Here is an 18263-nt window from a genome sequence, read left to right as displayed (position 1 = left end):
AATAGTTACGAGAACACATTCTACATATTGAGAGGAGCATAAAGTAAACAATAATGCAGGAAATAATAAAAATCCATTTCAAGTTAAAAATCATAAAAGAATATCAATATACCGACAAGTATAATATAAGTATTTTCACCTAAAAAATATCCACTTCTTGCTTTCTGTTTTTGTTGCATTTTATGCCAAGCTACCATGTTCAGATGGATGGACCATTATCACTTGTGTCAGTGGATAACATAGTTCTTCAGAATGTATATTTTCCTAGTTAAAACAGTCAACCTGGCTAAGGCAGGCATCCTGGCAAAAGTGGTCTACCTGGCTAAAGCAGGCAACCTGTTTGTTTGTCTATGTAACAGGCTACATATTTATCTCCCTACCTGTTTAAAGCAGGTGATACATTTTTCTATGTCAGCTTGCTAATGTCAGCCTGACAATGCTGGCAACACATAATTCTAATGTCAGTCTGCCAATGCTGGCAACACGTAATTCTAATGTCAGCCTGCCAATGCTGGCAACACGTAATTCTAATGTCGAACTGCAAATGCTGGCAGCATGTAATTCTAATGTCAGCCTGCCAATGCTGGCAACACATAATTGTAATGTCAGCCTGCCAATGCTGGCAAAACATAATTCTAATGTCAAATGCCAATGTTGGCAACAAATAATTATACTGTCAAACTGCCAATGGTGGCAACAAGTAATTCTAATGTCAAACTGCCAATGCTGGCAACACATAATTATAATGTCAGCCTGCCAATGCTAGCAACACAGTCATAATTCTCATGTCAAATGCCAATGTTGGCAACACGTATTTCTAATGTCAAACTGCCAATGCTGGCAACAAGTAATTCTAATGTCAAACTGCCAATGCTGGCAACACATAATTATAATGTCAGCCTGCCAATGTAATGTCAAACTGCCAATGCTGGCAACACATAATTGTAATGTCAGCCTGCCAATGCTGGCAACACATAATTCTAATGTCAAACTGCCAATGCTGGCAACACATAATTGTAATGTCAGCCTGCCAATGCTGGCAACATGTAATTCTAATGTCAAACTGCCAATGCTGGCAACATGTTATTCTAATATACAGAATATTAACCTCATAATGCAAACCTGCTAATGCTGGCCACACATATCTGTGTGACTACAAAAACAGACAATATAACAACGTCACTTCAACTAGAAAGTGGCTCACTTGTTCTTCATGTCAATACAGTTTGCCACTTTTCATGCTAAGGTGTCTAGTTATTATCTTATAATGCCAACCTATCAATGCTGGTAACCTTGCTAAAACAAACAACATGTGTAACTATGCCAGCCTGTTCAGCACTACTATGTCAGAATGCCAACCTGCTAATGTAGGAAACATTTACCTAAGTGCCTACTAAAAAACAGACATCTATGTTACCCTCCTAAAGGTGTCAGCCTGGCTAAAATACCTATTTCAGACTGGCAACTTGTTTATATTGCCCTGCAGTAACAGACAACATGTAAGACTGGATAAAACAGGCAAAATATACCTGTGTGAATTGCTAAATTAGACAACATAATTATATATGTCAGCCTGGCTAAAGAAGCCACCATGTATATGTGTGGCATGCTGAAACAGACAACATAATTAATGTCAGCCTGGCCAAAGCAGGCACCATGTGTAGATGTGCCTTGCAAATCTATGTTACACTGGCTAAAGCTGGTAACATGTAAATATGTGTGCCTTGCTAAAACAGTCAACATAATATCAGCCTCGCTAGAGGCTAGAGCTGACAACATGTATCTATGTGCCTTGCTAAAATGGTTGTAATGGCTAAAGCAGACAACAAACAGATGTCAGCTCAGCTAAACCTGTCAAGATGTATCTGAGTGTCTTGCTGAAACAGACACGACCAAAGTAGCAACATAATTTGCAAAAACTATCAAGCAACACTTATCAATAATTTAAACAATTTATTCATCATTTGTAAAATGACTAAATCTATACTACAGAAAAATCCCATCATTTAATGATGATATGCTAGCTGTACAATGTTTCATTTGCAACAATTACATATGGCTATAAAAGCCTACCTTGATATGTTATTTTGGAGGAAAATAATACCAAAATAATTTAAAGCTAGAGCACAAAAGCGGAAATGTACAATGTGGACTTCTTTTTGTAGTAGCATTATGTAAGTTATTTATTCCAAATTATTCATTAATAACACTTGAAGAGCAACAAGACACTGAATGTCTATGACATTGACTGAAGTGCTAAAATCTTTATCCTGAACAGCAAGACATAGTCTGGCTACTGACTAAATGATTTTTTTTTTTTTTAAATCATTTCTCATATATATTCCAACAAATCTTTCATGGCTCTATCCAGTGTTTTGAGAAGAAAAGGGACGTTAATATACAAAATATGAATAACCTTAAGAGTTATCTCCTTAGAACAAAACACAGGGTCTGAACACAGACTAAGCAAGACATTGAATGTTTATGACATTGACTTAAGTGCTAAAACTTTATCCTGTTGAAAACAACAAGACACTGAATGTCTATGACATTGACTGAACGCTCCAAACTTTATCCTCTTTAAGAGCAACAAAACACTGAATGTCTATGACATTGACTGAAGTGCTCCAAACTTTATCCTGTTGAAGAACAACAAGACACTGATGTCTATGTTACTGACCAAGTTGCTCAAAACATTACCTACTGTCAGCTGTCTACTGACTAAATATTACTGAATTACTGAATGACATTACTCCTAAAAACAAACAAAGTCAAGACAAGGTAGACTAGAAGACAGTTGTGGACTGTTTTTTGTGGATTGGTACCAGCTGTGGATTGTCTATTTGTTGTGGATTGGTATCAGCTGTGGATTGTTTATTTGTTGTGGATTGTTTACTGGTTGTGGATTGTTTATTTGTTGTGGATTGGTATCAGCTGTGGACTGTTTATTGGCTGTGTATTGTTTATTTGTTGTGGATTGGTATCAGCTGTGGATTGTTTATTTTTGTGGACTAGTACCAGTTATGCATTTTTTATTGGTTGTGCATTTTTTATTTGGTTGTGGATTGTTTATTTGTTGTGGATTGGTATCAGCTGTGGACTATTTATTCGCTGTGGATTGTTTATTGGCTGTGGATTGTTTACTTGATATGGATTGTTTATACACTGGATAAAGTTTTGAGAAATCTGACTCTGTTCTTCACATCTGTTTCATGTAGATAAGTTGTAAGTTACAAATTACACAAATCTGTAATAAATATTTCTAAACAGTTTTCACATAATACAGTCAATGTTCATACATCTAACAGTCACATTCTACAGATAAACAGCCATGGTCTGTAAAGTGTGACTTATTTCCTGCTTCAAGACTTGTTAATTGTTCCAAAAACATATGAATTCAGGGTATCACTTACAACCCAGAAAGACTTGAGAAATTTTATGACTTGTGGAAATAAGATACTAACATTCAAAAATGTTTGTAAATATGACAAGAGATCACAGAGTGATCTTGGCGCCCACCAATGTGCCATTTTTGAGTGCTCCAAATTTCAAGACTTATTGACTAGCTCAAGGTCAAATTTCATTTCAGTACACAACACTGTGCATGTGGTCCGAATTCGAAAGCTGTAGCTTGAGAAATGTGAAAGTAGGTCACTAGGTCAATGTCAAGGTCAAAGTTTGTTTCGGTACACAATCTTATGCATGTAGTCTAAATTTGAAGCCTGTAGCTACAGAAATGTGAAAGTAGGTCACTAGGTCAATCTTAAGGTCAAGTTCATTTCAGTACACAAAACTATGCAAGTGGTCCAAATTTGAAGGCTGTTGCTTGAGAAATGTAAAAGTAGGTCACTAGGTCAAAATCAATGTCAAATTTTATTTCAGAATACAGAACTATGCATGTGGTCCAAATTTGAAGCCAGTACCTTCAAAAATGTGAAAGTAGGTCACTAGGTCAATGTAAAGGTCAAAGCTCATTTCAGTACACAAAACTATGCATGTGGTCCAAATTTGAAGGCTATAGCTTGAGAAATGTAAAAGTAGGTTACTAGGTCAAAATCAAGGTCAAATTTTATTTCGGAATACAAAACTATGCATGTGGTCCAAATTTGAAGCCTGTACCTTAAAAATGTGAAAGTAGGTCACTAGGTCAATGTAAAGGTCAAAGTTCATTTCAGTACACAAAAATATGCAAGTGGTCCAAATTTGAAGGCTGTAGCTTGAGAAATGTAAAAGTAGGTCACTAGGTCAAAATCAAGGTCAAATTTTATTTCGGAATACAAAACTATGCATGTGGTCCAAATTTGAAGCCTTTACCTTCAAAAATGTGAAAGTAGGTCACTAGGTCAATGTGAAGGTCAAAGTTTTTTTTGGTACACAAAACTATGCATGTGGTCCAAATTTGAAGGCTGTAGCTTGAGAAATGTGAAAGTAGGTCACTAGGTCAAAATCAATATCAAATTTCATTTTGAAACACGGAACTACGCATATGGTCCAAATCTGACGCCTGTACCTTCAAAAATGTGAAAATAGGTCACTAGGTCAAAATCAAGGTCAAAGTTTTTTCCAGTGCACAAAACTATGCAGGTGGTCCAAATTTGAAGGCTGTAGCTACAGAAATGTGAAAGTAGGTCACTAGGTCAAAATCAAGGTCAACTCATGTCAAGGTTCATCTTGCCACTCAAAAATATACATGTGGTCCAAATTTGAAGGCTGTAGCTACAGAAATGTGAAAGTAGGTCACTAGGTCAAAATCAAGGTCAACTCATGTCAAGGTTCATCTTGCCACTCAAAAATACATATGTGGTCCAAATTTGAATGTTGTAGTTATTGACAAGAACATTTTAAAAGCTTTTCCCTATATAAGTCTATAATGAACCATGTGACCCCCGGGGCGGGGCCATTTTTGACCCTAGGGGGATAATTTGAACAAACTTGGTAGAGAACCACTAGATGATGCTACATTACCAGTATCAAAGCCCTAGGCTTTGTGGTTTGGACAAGAAGATTTTCAAAGTTTTTCCCTATATAATTCTATGTAAACCATGTGACCCCCGGGGCGGGGCTATATTTGACCCTAGGGGAATAATTTGAACAATCTTAGTAGAAGACCACTAGATGATGTCACATACAAAATATCAAAGCCCTAGGCCCTGTGGTTTTGGACAGGAGATTTTTCAAAGTTTTTCCCTATATAAGTCTATATAAACCATGTGACCCCCGGGGCGGGGCCATATTAGACCCCAGGGAAATAATTTCAATCATCTTGGTAGAGGACCACTAGATGATGCTTCATACCAAATATCAAAGCCCTAGGCTCTGTGGTTTTGGGCAAGAAGATTTTCAAAGTTTTTCCCTATATAAATCTATGTAAATTATAGAAATAAACAAAGGGCCATAACTTACTAAAAATTTGTTGAACCAGTCTGATTTTCAGGGGGACACAACTAGGGTACCAATACATCATTCTGACAAAGTTTGGTCAAAATCCCCCTGGTAGTTTCTGAGGAGATGCGATAACGAGAAATTGTTAACGGAAGGACGGACGGACGGACGGAAGGACGCCGGACCACGGACGCAGAGAGATTTGAATAGCCCACCATCTGATGATGGTGGGCTAAAAATGTGTCTAAGCTATTTGGTTTAAATGCTAATTACACATCTTGTTTAACCTGCATTTGCAAAGAATTTTTACAACAAGAAAGAAACAGTTATTTTCACATGATGTTGTTCTAAGTAGATGAGGAACAATAAAATCACACGTTTATTCTAGCAAACATTGAGAGTAAAAAATACCAGCCCTTTTTCATTGCAGTTTCTGACATTATTGGCACGTGTCAGTCATAGCTAAACATATGGGACTACTTTTTATGTTACTTAACTTACATACATAAATCAAATTATAATGCAGTTAGGAAGCTGTGAGATATTAGACATATAGACATAAGGATCAGCTGAGATCAAGAAGAAATTAGATTAATGGCTGTTTTTTGTCATCCATGTAAATATTCCACAATGTTTGGATAATCTGTACTCTGTAAGCATATCCTAGTATTTGGCTTAGTTCTGAAGACACTCTGGCATAGCTACACCTTTTTTCTGAGAAACAGTTAAAGAAGGAAAACGAAACTTTTTGTGGAAGGACTTCTCGGACCCCCTGTAAAGGTTTTGCTTTGGTATTTTTCATGTCTTGCTATGTCTCTGAGACAGTGTATATAAATCATCCCACAGGCAGACTTCACATTACAGACATCGTAAGATGGTTCATAGGAAATGTCCAAATTCTTGTTTTCTTAACTATTACATAGGCTTTCATTTTCTTGCTTTTAAAATTTGGGCAATATAGAAATTTTTACAACTTTAAAGCACTCCAGCTTTAATATATAGTGTATCATAAACATATGCATCAATAGCATCTCAGCAACATAGTGGATCAGAGGTCAGCCACTAAATAAAAAGGTTGCAAGTTTGAACCAAGGCAGGGTCAAGATCGTACAAAGCTTGTAAGACAACAGTACTAATTTTCAATGATGCAAGTTGGTAATGACTCTGCAAGGTTCATGCTTTCAATACAATTTACACAGTAAGTCTTCTTAAATGACCCAGACAAAATCTTATCACATAACTTATAACTGAATATTAAGAAATATAATTTTTGATATAAAAGTTAACCCAGCTATTGCGAAGGATTAAATACCAAATCTAACCTGTTCACTTTAATCACTACATGAAGAGACAACTTCCTGGTATAAAGGAGTTGTGGATAGACTTTGCACACACCATGTTTGGTCTAACTTTCAATCAAAACACAACTAGATCAGTAGTCTGAAAATCTATTTCCTGAGCTTTCAGTTAGGAAGTGTAGTGTTATTAGCTTCATTTAAAATAGAATAACTGAGCTATATTGTCTACACAAGGTTCAAACAGCCTCATATTTTATGGATGTCATTACCTAACTAGTCTGGCACGTATATTCTTATTGCAAATACTTGCATCCTTTATTGGCAGAGGATGACTGATGACACTTGTAAGGGTAAAATGTTAATCAGACAGACAGCTCATAAATAATCTTTTTGGCCCTGATAAGCCTGCATGTATTACATGGGATTTTAGTATGTTAGAACTTAAGCTATATCATAGCATCTTAAGCTAGTATGCATGAAAGTCTAACTGTCTACTGATAAAATCTGCCTCTATGATAAGCTTGTCTTCACATACTCTATCTGAAAAGCATTTTAGATATTTTTCTATAGTTAAAACTATTTGTAACTAAAAGCATTTTTCATTCATGGAAAAAACAACTGTAACCATTTCAACCCTATATTACCATAATGGACTTGTCCATATAGTGTGATGGAATAGTCAAAACTTGAATATAGGGGGTGAAATGGTTATCGACTACTACAATACTCCTGGAAACCATTCATGCTGTAAGTTGAAGCTTCTTAGCGGCCATGCATGTATGCTAACATTTCAAGTTTTCAAAGCAGAAATATGGAAAATAAAGACATGAGATGAGGTTCCATAGCAAAGTCTCCCCAAGGGGAGACAACAGTACTGGAATGTAAAGAAAAAATGATAGAAAAAAAGTTTTTTGACGCATTGGTCAGAAAGTGGACTCTCAGCAGACGCACAATTATCACAAAATTAACACAGTCCTAAATCTGCTTGATCACTCCATTGCACTAGATATTAATGCCATATAGTCACATATTTATTTAACATATATCCAACTGTTATTAGCATGAATGGTTTGAGGAATGTTGTTGTTGTTGTTGTCGTTGTTGTTGCAGCAGACGGAGCTGTTTCTTTTATTAATAACTTGTAATATGTCTTAACATATTTCTCGTCTGAAAAGGAAAACACACACAGGAGATTCACGTAACAGAACAGACACACTAGACATACATCACATAAACTACAAAAATTTTTCATTCTAGATGTTTTGCCTTTACTTTTCAAATTTAAACAAATGAACATTATGAATTTGTATTCCTTTTTGAGTATGCATTTTTTAAGAGTAACATTGTTAATTTATAAGAAAGGCACTCCTTGTTTTTATTGCCTTTCCAGAGAAATGGCAGTAATGACCAAAGGTAAGAAACTTAAGTTAACACTGTCGACTCATGTTCTGTCTAATTAAGATGGATTTCATCTGGAACGAGTTTCAAGAGTGGTCAGATATTGAAATAAGCAAATAAACATTAGGTCAGCTGCTGAAACTGAGCTTGAGAAATAGTTAACTGTGGTTTATGAACACTGTCTTGCTTTGGTGTGCACTTGACAGCACTTGACAGTTTCTTGAAAATCATTCAAGAGTTTAGGAGATATTGATAAATCCAAAGTCCGACTTTATGCATTCAGTACAGACTTGTGTCAGTCAGTCTGTTTGGAACACATGCCTTACATACCTGATCAATTGGGTAAATATTTTACACAGGCCAAATAAAAACATGTCCAGATATTAAAAAAAACATTGATGAGACTTTAAATCCAAGGCACAAACATTTGGCATTAGTTGTGACCTTGGATTTGCATTATTGGAAGATGGATTCTGGACATAATCCTACTTAAATATGTCTGATATGCAGTGGTTTGATGCAAGTGTTATAAAATCCTACTCAAATATGTGCAAGATACAAGGAAGATTATGTGGTTAAATACAAAGATTTTTGGGGGAAAAAAAAGGATTAGACAAAAAGACTGACGCAGGAATAGATATCAGGGTAAATAGGTGAACCAAACCAGACAAGGCACATATTTAAAAAACTTTCTCTTTTTTTTGTTGTTGGTTTTAATATCACACCTATGTCAGATGGCGACTTAACAACTTTTCATGGTGGAGGACAACTCCAGGTGCCCTTCTGGGCATTATTTCATCAGGAGCAGGTGCTGGGTAGAACAAATGACCTTCCATAAGCCAACTGGATGGCTTCCTCACATGAAAAAGTCTACGCCCTTAGTGATGCTCAAACTGACATCTCTGAAAGGCAATTGATTTGACCTTAATCAGAGCCCCAGAAAATGAAACAAGTCAGTACATTCATAGCTTACTGTTTTTGTTTACTTTCCACAAAGACAAACACCACATTTTATACTTACTGGCAACATAAACGTAAGCAGAAGTGTATATGGAACCGGCACTGTTATTTGCTGTACAACCATACATTCCCTGATCCATCATGTAAACCTTTGATATTGACATACTACCATTGGGATAAAACTGTGAACAAAAAAAACAACAAAAAAAAAACATTGTGAAAGTGTCTACTCCACATATTATTTACTTCAGATACAAGAAAATTTTAACAAAAGCTGTCTAATGACAACATGCTCCACTTTTTGAAGTCCATCTACCTAATACTAGCTTATATACAAAAGCTGAAAAAGGGGCATAATTTTGCTAAAATGTAAACCAGAGTTATCTGAAACTGTCACAAATTTTTGTAAAAAAATAAACTCTAAAGTAATATAACCTGCCCCTTTAGCAGGGCTTTGGAAATTTGCCGGTTTGTCGGTTTTGGACCGATTTTTGACTTTTCAGACCGATTCGTGAAGTGAAAAAACGAAAAAAATCGGTCCCGTAAAAATGGAGAAAAGTATAAATTTCGGTCTTATATCTCAATACACGATCACCTGCCAAGTAGGAAATTGTTGGTCGCACCTTCAGATAATCAATAAAAGTGTCAATCGGTCTGATTGTCACTTTGATAATCGGTCCGTAATTAGCGCGTGACGCAATCAATGCTCGCGCGGCACATCCTTTAATGTTTGCAGACAGCCGACTGCGGTGTATTAAACATTTTTGACTGGTTTCCTAACGTTTCTTACTGGATCCAAATCATTTCGACGGGGATCCACTTCTTTTATTTAGAATCCGACGGATGGTTTATTTCAAATGGCTATGTTTGATCACGGTAACAAACAAATGGTCGCTGCATTTAATCAAAGAGCTATAATTGTACATTATAGGTCTTTGATTTAATGAGACATCACATGGAAAACCGATAAAAATAATTTTTATAATTACTTGATTTGAAAAAATTACATGATTCATTTGTTGGGGCTCCAGTTGAAACAAATGCAGAAAATCGTCTTTGCAACCCGACTGTACAAAAAAGAAAAAAATGGACGGGCAACCACGAATGATAAAGAAAACCGGAGTGGCACTGTTAATCAAATCGGTCTTTTAAAAAACGTTTCAAAATGAAATTTTGTTTACATCAGAAGAGAACATATAACTTTATAAAATGTAGTTGCTTATTGAAGTACAATGTAAGTGAAATGAAATATCCGTGGCCAACCCGCGTGACGTTTTGGTACTATACATGCGGGAAATTCGATCTCAGCGTTCAAATAACGTACACATTCGGTCCGCGGCAGAGTATTCTTTAAAAACTGAGGCTGTTTAGCAGAGAATATGTGTCGTGTAACTCACTTTGACGCATTGTATTTTATAGAATTCCGTCAGAGAATGAGGAAACATCACAAAGTATCTGCCGTGTATACGGTAATGAAGTCACGTGCGTTGGCTTTTAGACTAGTTACGCACACGGTGTCAATGCCTCGTATTATCTCGGAAAAACATCGAAATTTAAACAAAGTAACGATCACACATAACACTGAATAACTGTCTTCATTGTATGGTAACGCGCGGTGACTGGTAACTCAGTTTTTATGCATGACATGCTTATTTCTTTACCCTATCACGTTTTACAAAAGGAAGTGGCTATTCCTACGGTCCCGTAAGAATAGCCTCACAGGCTATTCCTACGGCTGTCCCGTAAGAATAGTGAAATAGCCCGCAGGTGGCTATTCCTACGGCTCTAAAGACAGTTTTGTATGTCCATCTTGAATTGCATTGTACTGAATTAATTCAACTGGTATATTTTCGAACAAATTGTTTAAAAGGCTAATTTAAGTCTATGTGTAATATTGTTGTTATCGAATGATATATATGTATAGATATATGCAACAAATCAATCAATTCAATGAATGTAACGATAAGGCCTACCTTGAAAAAAAATTGTTTCCGGTAACTTGCTCAAAAAAGTTATGGTAGGTAGGTCGGATTTTTTTTTTTTTTTTTTTGATTTTTTTTTTCTAAGGGAGACTTTTCGAGAGAAAAAATTGTGTCAAAAACTGAATAAAGATAAGGGGTTTATGCCTTTAGAGCATCATTAAGTTGATTTCTAACATCACTGATCATGTTTAAAGCATAAAAAGTGCAGTTTTGCAACTTTTTGTTAAAATGTAGGAAAAAATATTCTCCAATGCCATAAAAACATTTAGGGTCGGGCCAAAAAATTAGGGTAGGTCGGGATACCAATACAAAGATGGACATACAAAACTCTCTTTAGGGCCGTAGGAATAGCCACCTGCGGACTATCTCACTATTCTTACGGGAGAGCCGTAGGAATAGCCTGTGAGGCTATTCTTACGGGACCGTAGGAATAGCCACTTCCTTTACAAAATATGTAATATTGGGAATGCGGTGGGTGGGGTAGCGCCGATATCAGGATTTTCGTTTCGGACCGATTGAGTTATCAAAATTTCCGGAGCCCTGCCCTTTAGGCCATGTGGAAAGTTTGAAGCATTTAGCCAAGTACTTTTTGAGAAACCTGCTTTTTAAACCTAATTACATGCAAAACTTTCTTAAAATGGATGACAATGCTGACAAATTTTAAAGGGTTACAACAATAGCTCTGCTTTTAAAAAATTCAAATAGTCAAGCAAAAGCCTGAATCTGAAGACAATCACAATGGATATAAAGATTATATAAAGACGGTCAGTTTAACTACCAGTGTTCCTGAATAACTCACAAGAAATAACTTGAACAGACTAAATCAGTCTACAATCATTTTGCTTGGTTGCATTCTATGCTTCAAAAGGATTGATCATTGTCTGCTAGATTTACATAACTCAGTCTTGAAGACAAATGGCTACTTTATTAAGCTGTCTGTAAGCCGCACCAACACAATTTAGTTCATATCATGACTTTCCAGATCTAACTGTACAGGAAGACCCTTGGTGCCCCTCCAGGCATCAGGCACAGGCAAGCACCTTGGCAGAACCATAGACTTTCTATAAGCCGCCTGGATAGCTTCTTCACAGGATAGAATCTATAACCATAGCCATTTTTCAATCTCACAGTTGAGAAGAGAAAGGGATTGAAACCAACCAATTGACCAAACAGGCAAATGGACTTTATGTGGTTTGTTAGCCAAGCTGAGAACAAGCTAATTAAAGAGGGTTCAAAATCCAAATGTCTGGAACGGCAAACCGAAGCTTACACTATTGGTATTACTTTACAATATATCACAAAATTCTTGATCTGTTGGGGAAAAAATGAACTAATATTAAACAAAGGCTTCTCACTGTATATCTACTGGTATCCCAGAATTCTCTGATGCCATTCTTGTCCCAGATTATGGATGGTCTAGGATCTCCTGTGGCAACACAATGTAGCATCATAGAATGTTCTTCATATGCTGTTGTATTCAAAGGGCGTATCTGGAACTTCGGACTCTCTGAAATTCATGTTTGTGTAAATCAAGAAGCATACCATTGCTTAAATTATTGTCAAAATTATTTTACACTATCTATTTTAATTAAAATATTGTGATAGAAGTTTTATGCTGTGGCACTAGAAAGCAAAGTAAAACTAAAAGCAGTTAAAAGACCTATGCGAACTGTTAACAGATTTGTCTGTCTTATCTAATGGGGATGTTATTGTTTTATATAATTATCTATTTTACCCCTCTTAAAGCTGAAATGTTTCCATCTTATAATACTTAAATCTTGTTGAACCAAAGTATTCCACATGCTTCAGTTTTGTTTCACATACTTTGGCATTAGTGGCTGCACACAAAATCATTTTCACTGCATTTTTATAACACTGCTGTAGTATTTAGACATGAAATACAAAAACTGCCTAAACTGTTTGATCTGTTTTGAAATCATGCCCTTACATTTATTATGTTAAATACGTACCAACAACATATATAAAGATGGTCTTATTGATGTATTCCTGTGTAATTCCTTTGCTCACCATAGCAACACATGTATACGGTCCAGCATCATTTCTCTGCACCCCACGGAAGTAGAGAACACCGTCAGCATCTATAATGTGTTTAGTATAGTCCAGATTCTTGTTGTCTACCCATTTTCCTGTCAGCAGCCCTTTAATCCATTTAACCTTTGGTGTGACTTCTGCCTCTGCTTTACAGGTAACCTCCGCGTCAGAGTTCAATTCCAAATACCTACTCTCTGGCTCTGTACTGAACTTCAGTTTCCCTAGTGGTGATAAAACAATGCTTACAAATTATTTTTATGCATATATTTTTACAGGTATCAAATCATTTCTAGTATATTTTGTCAAAATGTTACTACCAAGGGAGGTAATTTGTTCAGACTAGTAGTGCAAACCGAATTAAAGTATTTCTTCTTGGTCACAAAATGGTTATTTACCACACAAATCACAAATTTTCCATTACAACCACTAATTTATTTCTGGATGTAGATAAGAACTGACAAGAATTATTTTTCAGGCTATGATCATTAAGTATAAATTTCATATTTAGCAATAACAAGAGCCATGATGGACATGGGTATGCCCCCTACTTGGGGCATAAACACAACAGTAGCAATGAAATACTCAAAGGCACATCTCAAGTAAATGGAAAAATCTGCTCACTTTTAACTCTGAGTCTTGCAGGAAGTGACTGTACCAGTTTCTGTCCTGTTGTGTTAGCAATACAATAGTACTCTCCCCTGTCTTCTTCTGTTACCATGGAAATACGAAGTTCTCCTGTCCTTAGGTTCATATAGTGCCTTGATGACCCCTGAAGAAAAGTGAGGATAGTATCTGAAGATAATGCTACCAATAAAATCAGTAGAAAACCAGGCCCGGGTCCACAAATATTTGACTTGGGGTGGGGAAGGCACCAGTCTAGAACGAAGATGTCACCGCCAAGGCACATAGCACTGAGAGCGGATAGTTACAGGAACGGGGAAGAAGGACTTCTGCCCATGTTAGGGGGGTCAGGGAGGTCTTACCCTAGCTGGAAAGTTTTGAAATACAGGTATGAAATGGTGGCCTCTGGGGCATTAACTGGGTACTCTTCTCATTTTAGGGGCGTCAGGGGGTCTCCCCGTGGAAAGTTTTGAATTTTAGGCATGAAATGGTAACCTCTGATGCGTTTCTGAGTCTAAATATTTAGATAATATTATTCCTTTGCCGAAAAAGTTGGGTGCATCTTTGATAAGTATAGGTCACTTCTCAGCCAACTGGGGGAGGGAGGGGGAGGGGCAGGCTAACAGAACAAGAACTTTCTGGAAATTGATGTATACTTCCTGGATATCCTGGACATAGGTGAGCACAGGTAATAAATAATAGGAAAAAAAGAAAGGTGATGTAATATGGCAGCTAATTCTGATATGTTATGGTTTGAAATGCATTTTAACTTCTACCATTATGTAAGTTTTATTCAATTTTCATCTTCATAACTATTGTATTACCATAATTATGAAAAATAACAAAACAGCACATAAAAAGGAGATCAACTGAAAAGAGAGATATGTTTCATATCAAATTTAACAAATTCTGTTCTGTAGTTACAATGATATCAAAATGTAAAATTCAGTGTAAAGGGTAGATAAATCAATTATTATCATATTTAGTAATAATTATTCATTTACTACTAAGATAAATTTGTAAAAAAATCTATAGCTATAAACTGAAAAAACTAGAAACTAGTACTGTGTCCATAGGACACAGATGCCCCCCACCCCTCCCCCACATACTGTGCCATCCTCTAAATAGCAAAGTTTTTAGTACAGACCATCTTCACATGAAGGATGTTCGACCAAAGTCAGTCTAATAGTGTGGGTGGAGTTCGACACACAAGATTTTTTGCTATATTCTATATAGCAACACTATCAATGGGCCATAACTGCAGTAAAAATAGTCACTTTCTTCAATGACATTGTCATCTACACATCAGGGCTCGTTCATCTGTGAAAGTTTAAAGCAAATCAGGCTAAAAGTATGGGAGGTGTTGGACACACAAGACCTACAGACAGCAGCAACACTATTATGCCCTCCCCCACCCCACTTCCCCTACATAAATGTGGGAGCATAAAAAATACTTTTGGGAAAAATAGGATTGTGGTGCATTTAGGGGAAATCAGAGGCAATCAGGCTGAGGAATAAGCTGAGGTAAATGTAAATCTTGACAATATGGAAAAAAAAAACAGGAGAAGGTGAGGGTGCATGAAATAGGCAGGATCATTAATTTCATACTTAAAAATACCATAGTACAATCATGTATATCCCGGGAGTATGAGCAAGTCCATTTAACAGCAATGCAGACTTCATACTGATATATTTTGTAAGTTTAGGGCCAGATCCATTGAAAACTGTAGAAATTGTCTCAACAAGTTTTATGTAAAGTATTGAACAATATACAGAAGTTGCTAAAACTTCAATCCTGCATAACACCTTAACCAGACATGGTATATTCATATCCCGACGGTATGTGTATTATATTCACTTCATAGTAATATTTTTCTGTATGTCTGGGCCAAATCCCTAAAGACTGAAGGAGTTTTCAGGACAAAGATCAAGTAGACAGATGGACAGACAAGGCAGGAAAATATTTCTGGCAGCAGAATAAAAAGATTAATCCCTTTTTAAATTAGCCCTGGATTATATATGGCTTGTAAAGCAACATCAGTATAGTTTATACATAATCATTAACTTTATTTTTTCTAATGAATTTCTGATATGAAATTCAGAACAATTAACATTATTACTGAATTTGTATTGAAATTTATGTATGTCAAATTTTAGAAAGACCGGACATCAAAAATGCTTTTTATAGGGCGAGTCCTGGAACTTTTTGACTGTACCTCGTACATTACATATTTTCCAAGAAAACTACCAGTACTCTGATATCATTATAACAAGATAAACTGAAAGAAACTTAAAACAAGATAAGTTGCCGCCTCTTAAATCTTGAAAACCCTTTCATTCTAATTTATGTTGCATATCAAGACAGAATTAATAAGAAAGTACTTCAATAATTAAAATTTGGTTCTTCACCAAAGAATCTAGAAGTGTAATGTACAGTCTGCGGCTGCCATAAATATAAAGCTTTATATAATGAAAAGATTAATGAAAGCGGGCATCATAAAAATAAATACTGGAATAATATACTTAGGACGAATTTCATCTGGAAACAAGCATAATTGAGCCACGCCATGAGAAAACCAACATAGTGGCTTTGCGACCAGCATGGATCCAGACCAGCCTGCACATTTGTGCAGTCTGGTCAGGATCCATGCTGTTCGCTAACAGTTTCTCTAATTACAATAGGCTTTGAAAGCGAACAGCATGGATCCTGGCCAGACTGCGCAGATGCGCAGACTGGTCTGGATCCATGCTGGTCGCAAAGCCACTATGTTGGTTTTCTCATGGCACGGCTCAATCATTTCTGAGACAAATAGCTCAGGGGGCTCCTTTGTTCTCCTTACGGTAATCACATGAAGACTGGCTTGAAACATTAGCCGCAAGTACCGCTAACATTTTACTGTCTGTTCAGATTAATGGAGATTTACTTAATTTGTACTTTATTTCATACAATTACATACATTAATATCTTTTCATATAAAAATATCTTTCTAGTTCTTTTGAATAACATAATCTGTAAACAGCAGACGACAATCTCAGAAAGGATAGTAGGAGATTTCAGGCCTAAGTACTTATCAAAGAGATTTGGATTTTTGCTGTTCTGTTTAATCAGCCGAATAATAAACAATTTCATTAAGGAAGCAATTATACAATCACATATCCAGTTATTTTACTGAAAGAACTTCTTTATTTCTCTGATATTAGAGTAAAAACGTGGACTGTTTTATCTGTTATAATCTGTTTAATGGGCCCTCAGTGATATCACACTAACATTGTGACTGAGATTTATGCATATTGGAAATCCTAATGATTTTGCCAGGCTTACAAAATAAATGAAAGCCAGGTAGTCTATCTATACTGTTCTACAAAAGCTTTTTTTTCCTAACAAATTAACCGGCAATAGTGTCAGAGGACCATGATGCCTAGCCTTTTAGAGTTAAATCCTTAAACATGGCAAAATTTTACTTGTAAATTTTTCAACCAATGACACAGCATTTAAAAAATCATTTTAAAGTTAGTACTAGTAGGTTTACTGTTTCATTTAAACAATGGAAAAATGTTATGGAAGCTGGCATTCCCATTACAAGAGTCAGAATAAGTTTTTATGGCATCAGTTCTAAATGAATTATAATCATCATACAAAAGAAACATTTGCTATGAGTATTTAAAGAACAATTCTCTATGAAATGAATAATTTTACATCGTTTCAGGAACCCATATACCAATTCATTAATTTTTCATAATATTATGTGCAGTTACTTTTAAAGAGAACTATAAAACTGCAAAAAAATGCCTTTATCCAACACAGGTTAAAAGAAATGTAGTTACAGTTTTTAATGCTACATTAACCTCACAAAAAACTAACACATAAACAAAAAAATGATACTTTCTGTGAATGTTATCTTGTGGAAAAAACATGACTTTAACATAATTAGTATTTATGTTTTTTTATTCCTGACATTTTGTAATCCTTTACCATAGTAGCTGTGTGGCGTGTAGAGACAAAGAGGTAATTAATTATATATTATTAACCTTTGATTATAGCAGACTAACTGGCATGCAGGATATTAGGTTAGCTGTTGCATTAACACTAGAAAATTAATTACTGTAAAATTATCATTTTATCTTTTACCTTTTAAATATTTATTTTTTAATTTTAGATTTATCATACACTTTTTGTCAAGGGTTCAGAGAATTTTCTGGACTACCCTGATTCATGGTATATTACTATATTTTGAATGTTTTACACTAATTTACACAACGATTATGCATTTCCAAGAGCTTGTAGTAGTCTACAGTTTGTGAATGGGGTGTTCTAGAGACTAAATGTATTACTATTAGGGTCTCATTGATGGTAATGGAAGCATACACCCAAAGTGGGGTTTTGAATCAATAGTGGTGCAGGACCAGTGATCAGAGTTCAGGGATCTTAACCATTTGGCCACAGAAGCTGTGTTTTATTTCTTTTTTTTTTGCATTTTCCCCCAAATAATTTGGTTTTAAAACAGCTCTTGCCAAAATTCTATGAAATTTGTTCAAAAATTCACTATTTTAGCCAATGTAAACACTTTAT

General features: G+C 35.7%; 1 protein-coding gene across 1 annotated transcript in view; it reads right to left on the bottom strand.

Moving 5' to 3' along the window:
* LOC123542913 (inactive tyrosine-protein kinase 7-like) overlaps window positions 1–18263 on the bottom strand; it is a 142166-nt gene that overhangs the window by 6583 nt on the left and 117320 nt on the right. Inside the window, exons 10-13 of the mRNA XM_053542959.1 lie at window positions 13694–13841; window positions 12991–13293; window positions 12376–12527; window positions 9100–9220 (exon numbers count right to left, since the gene is read on the bottom strand). Coding sequence (XP_053398934.1) covers window positions 9100–9220; window positions 12376–12527; window positions 12991–13293; window positions 13694–13841 — 724 coding nt within the window. The remainder of the gene's footprint in view (window positions 1–9099; window positions 9221–12375; window positions 12528–12990; window positions 13294–13693; window positions 13842–18263) is intronic.

This window comes from Mercenaria mercenaria, chromosome 1 (genome assembly GCF_021730395.1).
Source record: "Mercenaria mercenaria strain notata chromosome 1, MADL_Memer_1, whole genome shotgun sequence".
In the NCBI taxonomy this organism is placed as follows: domain Eukaryota; kingdom Metazoa; phylum Mollusca; class Bivalvia; order Venerida; family Veneridae; genus Mercenaria; species Mercenaria mercenaria.
This window is presented reverse-complemented; position numbering and strand designations above follow the sequence as displayed.